At 39.2% G+C, this 12,783-nt stretch overlaps 1 protein-coding gene across 1 annotated transcript in view; it reads left to right on the forward strand.

Moving 5' to 3' along the window:
• The window catches only part of ZC3H13 (zinc finger CCCH-type containing 13), a 48,548-nt gene that overhangs the window by 27,548 nt on the left and 8,217 nt on the right, over positions 1-12,783 (forward strand). The window contains exons 10-16 of the mRNA XM_080375827.1: positions 1,092-1,402; positions 2,340-2,804; positions 3,805-3,987; positions 7,091-7,634; positions 8,743-8,846; positions 9,250-10,281; positions 11,386-11,895. Coding sequence (XP_080231953.1) covers positions 1,092-1,402; positions 2,340-2,804; positions 3,805-3,987; positions 7,091-7,634; positions 8,743-8,846; positions 9,250-10,281; positions 11,386-11,895 — 3,149 coding nt within the window. The remainder of the gene's footprint in view (positions 1-1,091; positions 1,403-2,339; positions 2,805-3,804; positions 3,988-7,090; positions 7,635-8,742; positions 8,847-9,249; positions 10,282-11,385; positions 11,896-12,783) is intronic.

A 12,783-nucleotide genomic window follows, 5' to 3' on the forward strand; every position in this document is an offset into this window, starting at 1 on the left:
GCAGGGAGGTACTACTGCCTTTGATGAAGTAGTCTGTCATTTGTGTGCCACCTGAAACGGAGAGCTTCATCTGTCTGATCTGGATGTTTATTTGAAGACACCAACACTGTGTATGGACATTCAAAAGCAGGGACTAATTTACTTAAGTGGTATTTTTGAAGACTTATTATCCATGTGTGGTTTTTCTGACTCCTGTTCTTCTCTTTGGAGAATTTTGTGAAGTGGGAGGGAGTTGGGACTTAAGGGCAATGCATATTTCATGGGAAGAGATACTGGTAAGTTGCTTTGATTCTGATAAGGGAAAAAAACCACTACTGAACCTAAAGGCTTGAAGTGTGTGTTTGTCCATGTTAGACTGTATGGGATAATGTATTATGAGGAATTTTTTGTACTGCTGTGTAGATGATCTTTAGTTAAGTGATGGGATTTCAAAGATGAGAGACACTTCATATGCTTTTTCTTATTCTATTAGATATGAGTTTTCCCTGTTCGTGTAAACATTAATGCTCACTAAAATATGAAGTAGATATGCATACGAGTTTTAAGGATCCAGGCCTAAATTGTTTAAAGATCAGCGCTTATAATAAAAGGAAGTAGTTAAAAAATGCACAAGAAGGAGACAGTTTTGCTTTAAACAAAATGAGAAAAATTACCCGTAGGTAACACTGTGTAAAAATTATCTGCCTGATTTTACCATGACCTCCAAAAAGCATTTTACATTGAAGAAAACAACTGTTCTTGGTTTTGGGGTGGGCAAGATAGTTTCTGACTCCTCCCTCCCTTCCTCAGGAAGGCGTAGTTCTGGTACACATACACATGTGTAGTACTGTGTAAAAAACGTTTTGATTGGATGACTTGCTCTTGGATATTAAATAAACTGTAACCATTTAAAACTAAGTGTACTTTGAAAGGATATGCTTGGTACCCTTGAGGGAAGACTGCTTTGATATTCTGTAGAGAAACAGCACTTATTTTCATCAGACAAAGGGAAGAGATGCACAGATTATTTTAATCACTTTTTTTGTAGGGCAGGGTAAGAATCTTTCAAACCAAGTTTTTACATGTGTGCCTATTTTGACTTTTCCTTGCAGGTCTGCTTCCCCATCAGGTCAGCATCATTCTCCCATATCCTCCAGACATCACTCCTCTTCATCACAGTCAGGCTCCTCTGTTCAAAGACATTCTCCTTCCCCACACCGCAAAAGAACTCCTTCTCCATCCTATCAAAGGACAGCTTCCCCGCCTGCAAGGCGATCTTCTTCTCCTTATCCCCCCCACTCTTCCTCTTCTCCTCAGAGGAAGCGAAGCCCTTCAAGACACCGATCTCCTGGAAGAGAAAAAGGAAGACATGATCGTGATCGGACTTCACAGTCTCATGATAGGCGCCATGAAAGGCGGGATGGTATGAATAAGAAATAGCACTTCAGAATAATTCTTATTTGTTTGCAAATTGCATTTTGAAATTTCATTTTCAGATTGTGGCGTTATTTGCACCTATCCCAATGGCTAGGTGGTGAAGAAAATACTGGCAGTATTATTGTTCCTGTGCTGGTGGTGCTGTTTTCAAGGACTGTGCAGTGGAGTATTCCTGACAGGACTGCTTATGTAGGGTCAGCTGATTGTAAAGGTCCTGTAGGCATCTGTGTAGATGTGGTGTCAGTAATGCGCAATGTTGGTGTCAGTAGGTAAGTGGTCTTCTCTTGGTGTCAGGCATATACTAGTGGATCAGCTGAATGGCAGCAGGATACTGTAAGTAACTGTTACTCTTTTCTGTGAGATGTATTGTCTTTTTAACTGACATTACCTGAAGTTTGTGCAAAGAAATGATCATTCTCTGGAAGTCTGTAAAGCTGGTTGAGTAATTTGTAATGGGGAAATGCACTGCTCCTCTCAAAAGACAGATTACAAAGAGTATATATGTCAGCTTTTTTTAGACTGTCTGTAAACTTGCCTTCCTGTAGCAGTAACATTATAAACATGTAATTTAAAAAATAATAATAATAATTCAGCAGGGCATTGAGGTCTTAAAAGCAAGTGGTCTAAATGTGTGTGTCTGTAGAAAAAAGGAATCTGATGGGAGGAGAAATGACCCTACCTTAAAATTATTGAAGTGTGCTTGCTCTCTAATGTGTTTGAAATTTATTTTTAGTATACTTGCTGTCTTTTGAACAGGTAAATATTTGTAAAGTACAGATTCAAATTCACAAAAAGATCCTTAAAACTTAGTGAATATATATGTAGATACCCAATATGATCTTCTACTTATATATTAATTGTTATTTTCTCTGTGTATGTCAGAAGTATGTTTTGACTGTATTACTCTTTTAAACATTTTACAGAAACTAGAGGGAAAAGGGAGAAAGACAGAGAAACAAGAGATGATCGTGATTATGACCAGGAGCAGAGTACCTCCAGGGATCACAGAGATGACAGAGAGTCTCGTGATGGAAGAGATCGGAGGGAGCCAAGAGACAACAGAGATCGGAGGGAGCCAAGAGAATCCAGAGACACTCGAGACTCCAGAGATACGAGGGATTATAGCAGAGATACCAAAGATAGCCGTGATCAGAGAGACTCGCGCTCCACACGAGATTCCCATGACTACAGAGACAGAGAGAGTCGTGATGCCCATAAAAAGGATGACCAGTATCAGGAGGACTTGCGCAGCTATGGAAGATCACATGGCAGAGAGGACAGCTCTCGTGCTGAAACAAGGAATGACTCCAGAAGTGACTCCAGAAATGAGAGCAGAAGTGATAGAACCGGCAGAAGTCGAGGCAGAGGTCCAGAATTATCTGACAAGGGTATTGCGTGATTTAAAAAATTAATAAGTGTCCATATCACTGGAGACTGAGTATTGATATTCACACTATCGTGTTTAATATTTGTTATGGAAGGGCTGCCAAACAGTTCAGTGCATGCTTTTAAGGCTTTGTTCAATTCCATTGTCGTTAAATTGGAACAGTTGCTTAAATTTATAGCACTCCTGTGTTCTCCTTTCATTAAAGTGGCATAACACTCGTATTCTGCCATCCCATTTTAAAACAAACCCTAACCCTTACACCACTCTATTTAATGTTTCTGCAACCCTAGGTTTTCCCATGGGCTACATACACAAGAGGCTGATGTGTAGCAGAAGATTCATAGGGGGCAGTTTGTCTCCATGTACTGGACAGCAGGTTTTTTGTGTTCTCAGAAACAGCTGCATGTCTTGGGTACTTGCAAAACATCTTTCACACAGAACCACCTTTCACCACCCTGCCCCTTCTTAATTGACCAAAAAAAAAAAAAGTGGGATTTTAACCCGTGGCAGTAGTTTTGAAAGTCTGATGCACTTTGTAGAACAGCTTCACTTATTACCTTTTAATTGCCTATAGTAAATATATTTTGGCTTTCTCAGGTTTGTTATGACGTTTTCATTAGGGAAATGCCATACAATTTGTATAAGAAAAAATGATCTCTACTTTCTCCGCTTAGTCCTGCTTCACTGTCTATAAGCTTACATCCTACTCAGAACAAATGTGAACTGGCTTTTGGACTGTTATATTTCCAGTCAGGAGGCTTCATGCTATGACTAGGAGATGCTGATTTGGAAAGTCTTGAGTCTCCAGTATGAAAATAATAACTTTACAGTTAAAACATGAAATAGGAGCTGTTGCTTAAGTAGAGTTTAGTGCTACAGTTTCTGTTTCCATGAACACTTAATTCAAGTTTATTAGAAGTTACTACTTCAGTTGGTATAAAGTATCAGTAGATTTCCTTACATGTGGAAACTCATCTTTTGTATTGATACATCTCTATTAGGAAGTCGGGGGACTAGAGGATCCCAGGTTGATGGTCACAGCAGTAGTGGAAACTACCATGACAGCTGGGAATCAAGGAGTAGCTACGCTGATCGGGATCGCTATGACAGTCGAGAACAAGCAAGGGATTCCTCCTTTGAAAGAAGACATGGTGAACGGGACAGGCGTGACAACAGAGAAAGAGGTATTTTAATGTATATTTTTACACATACATTTGTAGTCAAATGTATATGTATGAATATGTGTATTTCTCTCTGCTTCCTTTTTCTTCCTTGTTCTGCCCCTACACCATTAATTCATAAATAACTCATCTGGCACTGCACACTGATACTAGTCCTATCCTTGAGTTACCTTCTGTAGTAACATCTCTTGTATTGGCAGTGTACATGAGTGCTATGGTCTTTCTCCCTCCCCGTGGCTATATTTTGGCAGCTTCTGTCTTTATTAATCCAAGTAGTCTTTAAACAAACTAAATTTTTTCCAGAGATTACATTGTACTATGTACAACTTCAGTGTAAAATATTTTTCGCCCTCTTTGCCTCTTCCTCAACTTCATGTACACACTTATAAATCTAAGCTCAAAATCACAATTGTATTTCATTACTTGTTCTGTTTGTCTGTATAGAAACATTGTACTTTTGCACTGTAAATTATTTACGCGTGTTTTGGGGAAGGCCTGACTACTAGACTGACTTAATTATGGACTACTTACTACTAGAGTAAGTTACAGTTTAGGTTTATGATTAATTTAAAAAAACTAATTGCCTAGGGAATTTAATAGTGATGAATGCTTTACTGTGGTCAGTAGTAATTGGCTAGTAAATGTTGGTACAGATACCAGTGGTCATGGAAAGCGTATGAAAGACTGTTCTTTTAGGCATAGTATGCAAGATGTCACACTTCTGCACCTGAAAGAGTACTGTGTTGTCTCTAGTGCCAACTTTCACTCTGGAAAATTTGTATTGCTTACCAATTAAGAGAACAGGAGGAGTCAGGGAAATTAAAATAGCATGGAAATGAAAGAAAGAGCTGTGAGGAATAAATACAAAATTACAGTGGGGTTTTTTTTCTGTCTCGAATTTTAGTTGGGAAGTGACAGGTATGTTCTAGCGGTTGTTTAACTGAGTTTTTCAAAGGGATGTTTTGTATGCTACTTTGAGAGATGCATTTTGGCCTGTTGAAATCTGTCTGTTGCTTGTTCTTGTGGAACATTCTGCTTTAGATTCTCTCTTGTCTTGAAAGCAGGATTTCAACAAAGCAGGCTTCCTTTTTCTTGTCACCTGAAAAATCCTGCACTTTGAATGTGTCCTGGGGGTTGGCTTTTGCAGACTAGCTTTCATCTCTTCCACCTCCCCACCCCCAATAAATCCTAGGTATATTATAATGTAATTTGTACTATTCATATCATACAGAGTTCTTAATTTATTAAGAACTAAAAAACCCCACAACCAACAACAAAAAAACAGAAAAAACTTTAGAAGTAAAACATGACATCATAACAAAATAAATTTATAGAAGGGAAGTTGCTTTGAATGAGTTGTTGTTTTCCTGGAGAGGGGAAATATAAAGAGCTTGAATGGAGATAAGATTTGTTGTTTTTTTCCTTAAAAATTTAGGTCAAATTTTGTAATAGTATGTAGTCAGAGTCACAATTCAAGTCATAGTTTCCATAATTAGACCACAGTCTTAACATTTGTCATTCAGAGAAAAATCCAGATACATTTTGGTCGGTACTTAGTTCTGATATGTAAGGAATTTTTTTAGTATAATTTTAAAATGCAAGCTTGCAGATTTGGGCCACGTTTATTCAACTAAGGCAAATAGTAAGTCTTCCAATCAACCACTGAACAGTGCTTCAAAAAATGAAGTCACAAGAAGTGCTGACTATCCACATTAAGTTGTCTAATATACTTCCAGTATCTTAACTAATGTAAGACTTTCATGTGGATATTTTTTCACCTGATGTAACAAATAGGAGTTACAGAACTTCTGTACAAAATCTAGTACTTAATACACACAGTAAATCATACAATGTTACAGGCATCATCAAAAGAATGTGAAACCTGTTCATGGAACCAATTGTGTGGATTGATGATTTGCCTTTTTTAAAATAAAGTGTTACATCCACATTGCTCAAGTTTGCTTTTAATTTCACCTGGTAACAGGGGAGCTTTAAATCGCTGTTAATTCACTCAGAAATGAAAATTGATTAAACTGATGGAAATGCATGTTTTATTGATTTAATCCAGTTCAAACTCTCACTGCTCGCCCCTGGTGGATGTTGTCTTCATTTACGGTGAAGTGTATTCTGAGCTTCAAAGTAATGGACCACAAAATACCAACCTCTGTTCATGCTGGGTTTTGCTCTTTTGTGTAGTGCTTTTAATATATGTTGTGGAAAAATAGTTTTATTGATTTGTTGTGGTTCAAGTACTACTAACATCAGCATAGAAATTGTTATGAAGCGATCTGAATGTATAGAAATACTCAAAAGATATCCAAAATATAATTAACAAAATGCATTTAAATCTATGGAGAGTAAATATAATCTAGATAAATCAGGTTTCACTGTCCTTCTGGATTAGCAGTTTTCTACATAAGTTTAGTTTTCTCTCTGACTCTATTCCACAGTCTGAACAATGAAAAACTTGGCTTCTAAAACTGAGACTCTGCAGTGAATATGTATGAAAACTTACAGCAGTTCTGCTTCCTGTATCTTATCATTGCCTCTCCCTTTTTCATGGATTTGGTTGTGTATTTCTTTGCAGGGTTCTCCTGTGATGAGACAGGCCAGTATTTCTTACTTTGCAGTAACTTACGTATGTATTAGTGTGAGTTCCTGTAAAGCCCATGCCTTTTTTAACAGGTTAAGGAAGTAAAATTTTTGTAGAGAAGTCTTTTCATATATATGTCATTTTGAGCTTTTTGGGATCTTATACCAGATTTTGAATTGAGTAATGCAATGGTAGTAGCTAGGCTGTGAGGCATATAATTACCTTTTGAAGCCATTCAGAAAAATCTGATAGACAATAAAATCTTTGTAGTAACTTTTGGTTAAAATAAGGAGAGCCCACTCGCTAAATATTGAAAAAATCTTTCAAAATTAGTACCCCTTTTTGTATTTTCCCTCCCCAAAGAGAGTTTTCATGTTTCTGCAGAGTTGCTTTTCATTTAATGCAGACCAATACCTAGATTGTCGAAACAAAAGCTTTTGGGTTTTTATAAGTGTAGTGGAAGCACTTTATGTCCCTTTAGCACTTGGTAATCAAACCTGCTTCTCTTTGCAGATCAGAGAGCAAGCTCACCAGTACGACATCAAGGACGAAGTGATGACCTCGAGCGGGATGAAAGAAGAGAGGAGCGAAGGGTAGATCGGTCCGATGATAGGAGAGATGAAAGAGCCCGGGAGAGAGAGCGAGAAAGGGAGAGGGACCGAGAGAGGGAAAGAGAAAGAGACCGGGAAAGAGAAAGGGAGAAGGAAAGAGAGTTGGAACGAGATCGTGCTCGGGAAAGGGAGAGGGAGAGAGAGCGGGACAAAGACAGGGACCGCGAGCGGGACAGAGACAGGGACCATGATAGGGAGAGGGAACGGGAGAGGGAGAGGGAGAAGGAGCGAGAGCGGGAGCGGGAGGAACGAGAAAGGGAGCGAGAGCGAGAAAGAGATCGAGAGCGGGAACGCGAAAGGGAGAGAGGTCGAGACAGGGATAAAGAAAGAGACCGCCAGAGAGACTGGGATGACAAAGAAAAAGGAAGGGAAGACCGCAGGGATAAGAGAGAAGATACCAGAGAAGAAAGAAGTTCAAGAGATATCCATGAGGAAAGAAAATCCAAGTGAGTGGATCCAAATGTTACTTCCATCAAAGAGGAAGGGCTGGGGGTGGGGGGAGGGGGGCAGGGAAGGGGAAGGCAGTCTTTTACTGTTGATTTCACTAAGTTAATAAGGAAGGGGGAGTATCATAAGGAAGAAGATACCTTGTTCATGCAGAGGCCTGGTATGGAGCCATGGCTCGCCTGCATCTGTATGGCATGTACTGGTGGCCCCACAATCAGTGCTATGCTGGTGAAGTTAATCCAATGCCTTGTTAGTGCGGAATCATGGCACTACTCAGGAGCTAACAATTGAGTTGGATGATGTCATTTTCCCTTCTAAGCATACTTGCATGGTCTTGCCTTTAATAATGCTGGAGTTTTTGGGAACATAATAGCAGACTGTGGTGCCTTTTGAAACCTGGAAAGTCAGATAGCAGCTAACTTGGTCAGGGTTCATGACTTTATTCATTACATTTCTGTGGAACATGCATTACCCTTTGCACTACTAAATTTTCAGTACCAGAAGGCTACCAGCGAAGGTGTGAATACTATCCCAAATAAATGTGTGGTGTTTCCTTTAAGTGTGTAGCACTGATTCAGTTCTTTTTTTTTCATTTAGTATACTAAAATTCTCATTGTTTCAATAGTAAACAAAACAGCATTGCCTTGAATAGCTGCTTTGCTTGGAAATTATTAGTTTCGTTTGTGTGAAGGAATTGTGGATTCCCATAGATCATCTAATATGGGCTCTCCCCTATTCCAATGAGAGGAGAAGTAAGCAAGTGTCTATGTGGAGGCTTAGCTGCCAGCTGGGTCAGCTCACTGCAAGGATCATTGCCACACGGAAAAATTGATCTTGGTAGTCTTTCATAACTTCTTCTAAAAAGTTACCTTTGTAAGTGTTAGAGTTTTAGTTTGAGGTATCTTACAGTATGGTCAGAAAACTGATCATACTTGCTGTTTTGGAAGAACAACTTAGAAAACTACAAAACTTTCTGGCATCCTTAGATGCATTGTCTTCTGTATGAGGTGCTTAACTTCAGGCACTGTATTAATGATAAACTCAATTAATGAATAGTTTTCTTTAAGGAATCCTGAAGAAATTTAACTGTATGTGTTTCTTCCACAGGAAGCGTCACAGAAATGAAAGCAGTCCAAGTCCTCGTCAGTCACCCAAACGTCGCCGTGAGCACTCTCCCGATAGTGATGCTTACAACAGTGGAGATGATAAAAGTAAGTAAGAGTGAGCTCTCCCTGCAGCTGGATCCAGCTTACCCTCTACCTATGGCAAATAACTTGCAATCTTTAGGAGAAACATGGTGAGAGCTTTTGTAAGTGTCCTCCTCCCCTTATTTTTATAAGCAGCACCATTTTGCTTAATCTATATATTTGTCTTATGTTTTGTCACTATGTTACATCTGCCAGGTGACAGTGACTTCCACATCTATTAAGATGCATGTTTACCAAAATGGAAATAGTCTGTTGCTATTGCAGCAGCAGAAAAACTTAAGAAATGTAACTGAAATAATGGATTATGTGTTTTAATAGACACTTTGTGGCATGCACAAGATACCAAATGCTCACATATTCAACTCCCTAAGCAATACAAATAAATTCTTCTTTTCCCATTTTCTAGATGAAAAGCACAGACTTCTGAGTCAGGTTGTGCGGCCACAGGAATCACGGTCACTGAGCCCCTCTCATGTTACGGAAGAGCGACAGAGTCGGTGGAAAGAAGAAGATAGAAAATCGGACAGAAAGGAAAGTTCCCGGCGTTACGAAGAACCAGAGTTTAAAGAGAGGGTTTCTTCGGCAGATAAGCAAAGAGAGCAGCCAGATGCTTCAGAAGGCTCCCGCTCCAGGATTCAGGAAAATCTTGGACACCGTCCCTCTGAAGAAAGAGATGCTTCTGATAGAATGCATGATGACAGCAAGAAGAAGTCTAAAGTACAGAAAAAGGCCACAAAGAAAAAGAAGGATGATGACAGTGGTGTGGAAAGGTATGCTAATGAATCAACGACTGAAGAAAGCCAGGTCTTTTCACCCAAGAAAGGTCAAAAAAAGAAAAATGTAGAGAAAAAGCGGAAGAGGTCCAAGGGTGATTCTGAAGTTTCTGATGAAGAAATTGTTCCACATCATAAAAAGAAGAAAGGCCCAAGAACCCCCCCTGTAACAAAAGAAGAATTGGTTGAAGCACCACCTGAGAAAGCTGTGGCAGAAGTCCCTCCAAAAAGAGAAGATACAACGTTTAGTGACTGGTCAGATGAAGATGTTCCCGAACGTGGTGACATTGTTGTTCCAGAACGAAGCACTGAGGATTCCCATAGGAAAAGTCACAGAACGAGGGGAGAAAAGGTGGAAGCACCTCATGTTACTATAGAGGATGGACCACACCGTAAACCTGTGGATCAGAAGCGCAGCAGCAGCCTTGGTAGTAATCGGAGCCATGCCTCAAGCAGACTTAGATCCCCTTCCAATGAGTCAGCTCATCGCAGTGGAGATGACCAGACTGGACGGAAGAGGATCCTGCACAGTAGCTCTAGGGACAGGGACAGGGATAGGGACAGGGACAGGGACAGAGAGAAGAAAAGCTTAGAAATCACTGGGGAACGAAAGTCCAGAATTGATCAGTTGAAACGAGGGGAACCCAGTCGCAGCACATCTTCAGGTAATAAGATACATTTTAGTGAGACCAACCTATATAATTTCTGTATAAAAGTGCAAAGGTACAAATCCCAAATCATTCTTGTATGGCAATATTCCCTCTTCATTTGTAATCAGTGTGAAGGGAGAGGGAGGTGCTCTGCCATTCATTGTAAAACTAGAGTGAATTAAGATTCCTGCAAGTGTTACCATATTTGAGAAGGTGATTCTCAGCAGGCAGGATTACTACTTTGTTTACACCAAAACATTCAGTCAGATTCAGTTAATGCTAACTGGGGAATAAAGCGATTTGTAGGACAGAAAGAACTCTTAGAAAGAGAAAATGCTTGTGCGAACAGAACATTGAGGTAGTTTTATTATCTAAATAATGTTCTTAAATTCATTACTAACACTCATTTTGATATGGAAATACTGAAGTTATGCAAAATGAAAATGTCTCTTCTTTCTGAAAGAGAGATCCATTATCATCTCAGGAGCTACTTTCACTGAGGTAAATCTGTCATGGTTCCTCTTAGGCATGCTTTTAATGCATATGGAAATCATCTTTGTTGCAAATCAAAATAATCGCAATTGACTTGTTTTATTTGTGTAGTTCTTGTAAAAAAAAAAAAAAGGTAAAATGTTTTAAAATTTAACAGCATCAGTAGGAAAATATCTTCCTCCTAAAGCACTAGAGCTCTGTGTTCTCCTCATGGTTACATGCCTGAAATTATTTTTCTGAATTCATCATTTGCTATCTAAGACATTCCTAGCTTTTGGAAGACATATTTTGAAACTTTTGAATTTTGAGATTATTTTTTTGTTTGTTTGTTTGTTTTGGTGTTTTGCTCTCCCCCTTACCTAAATTTCTGAGTTAAAATGATGTGCCTTCAGTTTGGCTTATGTCATAGTAGGAAGTAACCACTAAAAATCTTTCGTGAGTGGGAGAAATACCTTTTATTTTTAAGTAAGGTTAAATTGATAGGCAATCTGAAGGCGTTACTGATTTGAAGATGATGCTTTTGAGAAGTACATTTTCATACCTGAATCTTCAAAATGCTTTGGTCTAGTAAAATGGTATTACATTTACATGCTGTAGTCACTTATATATTAAAAATATTTTATTCAGATCGTCAAGATTCAAGAAGCCACAGTTCAAGAAGAAGTTCTCCTGAATCAGATCGTCAGGTCCATTCCAGATCTGGGTCCTTTGATAGCAGGGAAAGGCTTCAGGAGCGAGATCGACATGAACATGATCGCGAACGAGAGAGAGACAGGAGAGAGGGAAGACAGAGAGACTGGGACAGAGATGTTGACAAAGACTGGCCAAGGAGCAGGGAACGAGAGAGGCTCAGAGAACGAGAGAGGGAGAGAGAAAAAAGACGAGAGCTGGACAGAGAGAGAGACAGACAACTACCTGATACTGCTGAGAGAGAGAGAGACAGAACTGTTGACATCCCCTCTCAAAAAGAATCAACAAAACACAGTGAAACGAAACTGGACAGAGATCACGAAAAGGAATTTGATGGTGTTTGTCGGGATTCAGCGGCATCAGAGAAGGAAAGAACAGACAAAGACTTAGGACCTTTACAAGGTTATGAAGATGGAAATGAGGCCGAAAAGGTAGAGAGTTTGGAAGGTGAGATATTTTGGGAAATAACTTGGATTGACAAATGTTTCATTCTTTCTCTTTTAGCATAGTGCTGAACTGAACTATATTAGAATAATTTTCTACTAAAAGGATTGTTGGCTCCAGCTCTTCTACTGTGGAAGCAGACACAGCAAGAGAGAAATCTGATGGCGTCTTCCTTAGTGTTAATTATGTTAGTGCTATTTGTTAATTTCTGAAGAAGTCTTGAGGCAAAGAAGCATAAATGATCTGAGGTATAATGTCACCAAGGTGTAGCGTTTCTGAATAAGCAGTTTGTTAAAGAATAATGCCCGAATTTGATTGCCTTGTTATATCATTGTAAGATCTATTTCTTAGTTGAGAAGTGACAGGTGTGGGGGGGGGGAAGTGTTGACTTGGATCTGTTCTTTGGGTTTAGTGGTGGGTATTTTTCTGCAGAGCCCAATTATCATAGAAATGATTGTCTGATGAGTAGGTGAAACATATGTGTGGCTTGGCACAACAGTCCAAAAATGGCTTTCCTGAGGTAATCTGATCAAATGCAGCTTCAGTTTGCTGGCCGTAATTGTACTGGGGAAAACGTGTTTAGGATTAATAAATAAAGTAACTAAGAGGCAGACAATAACAAACTCTTGTCACATGGATTAGACAGCTTGAGCTTTGCATGGATAGGGAGTTTGGGAAGTACTTTTCACCTATATCAACAATGTAGAAGAAGCAAGAGTCTGAATCCAGAGTAACTGGTGTATGTTACAGTTAAGTTCAGTTAAGTTGGGTATTTTTGGTGACTGCAGAAGTTTCCTTCTCTAAAATCTGTTGAAAGGAAAAAAAGCATTGTAGGATTTGGAATTTTTGGCTGTTTAGGATGGTAAGACCTGAAGTCCATAGTCTTTAGAA

The sequence above is a fragment of the Falco punctatus genome (assembly GCF_963210335.1).
Source record: "Falco punctatus genome assembly, chromosome: 2".
NCBI lineage: Eukaryota > Metazoa > Chordata > Aves > Falconiformes > Falconidae > Falco > Falco punctatus.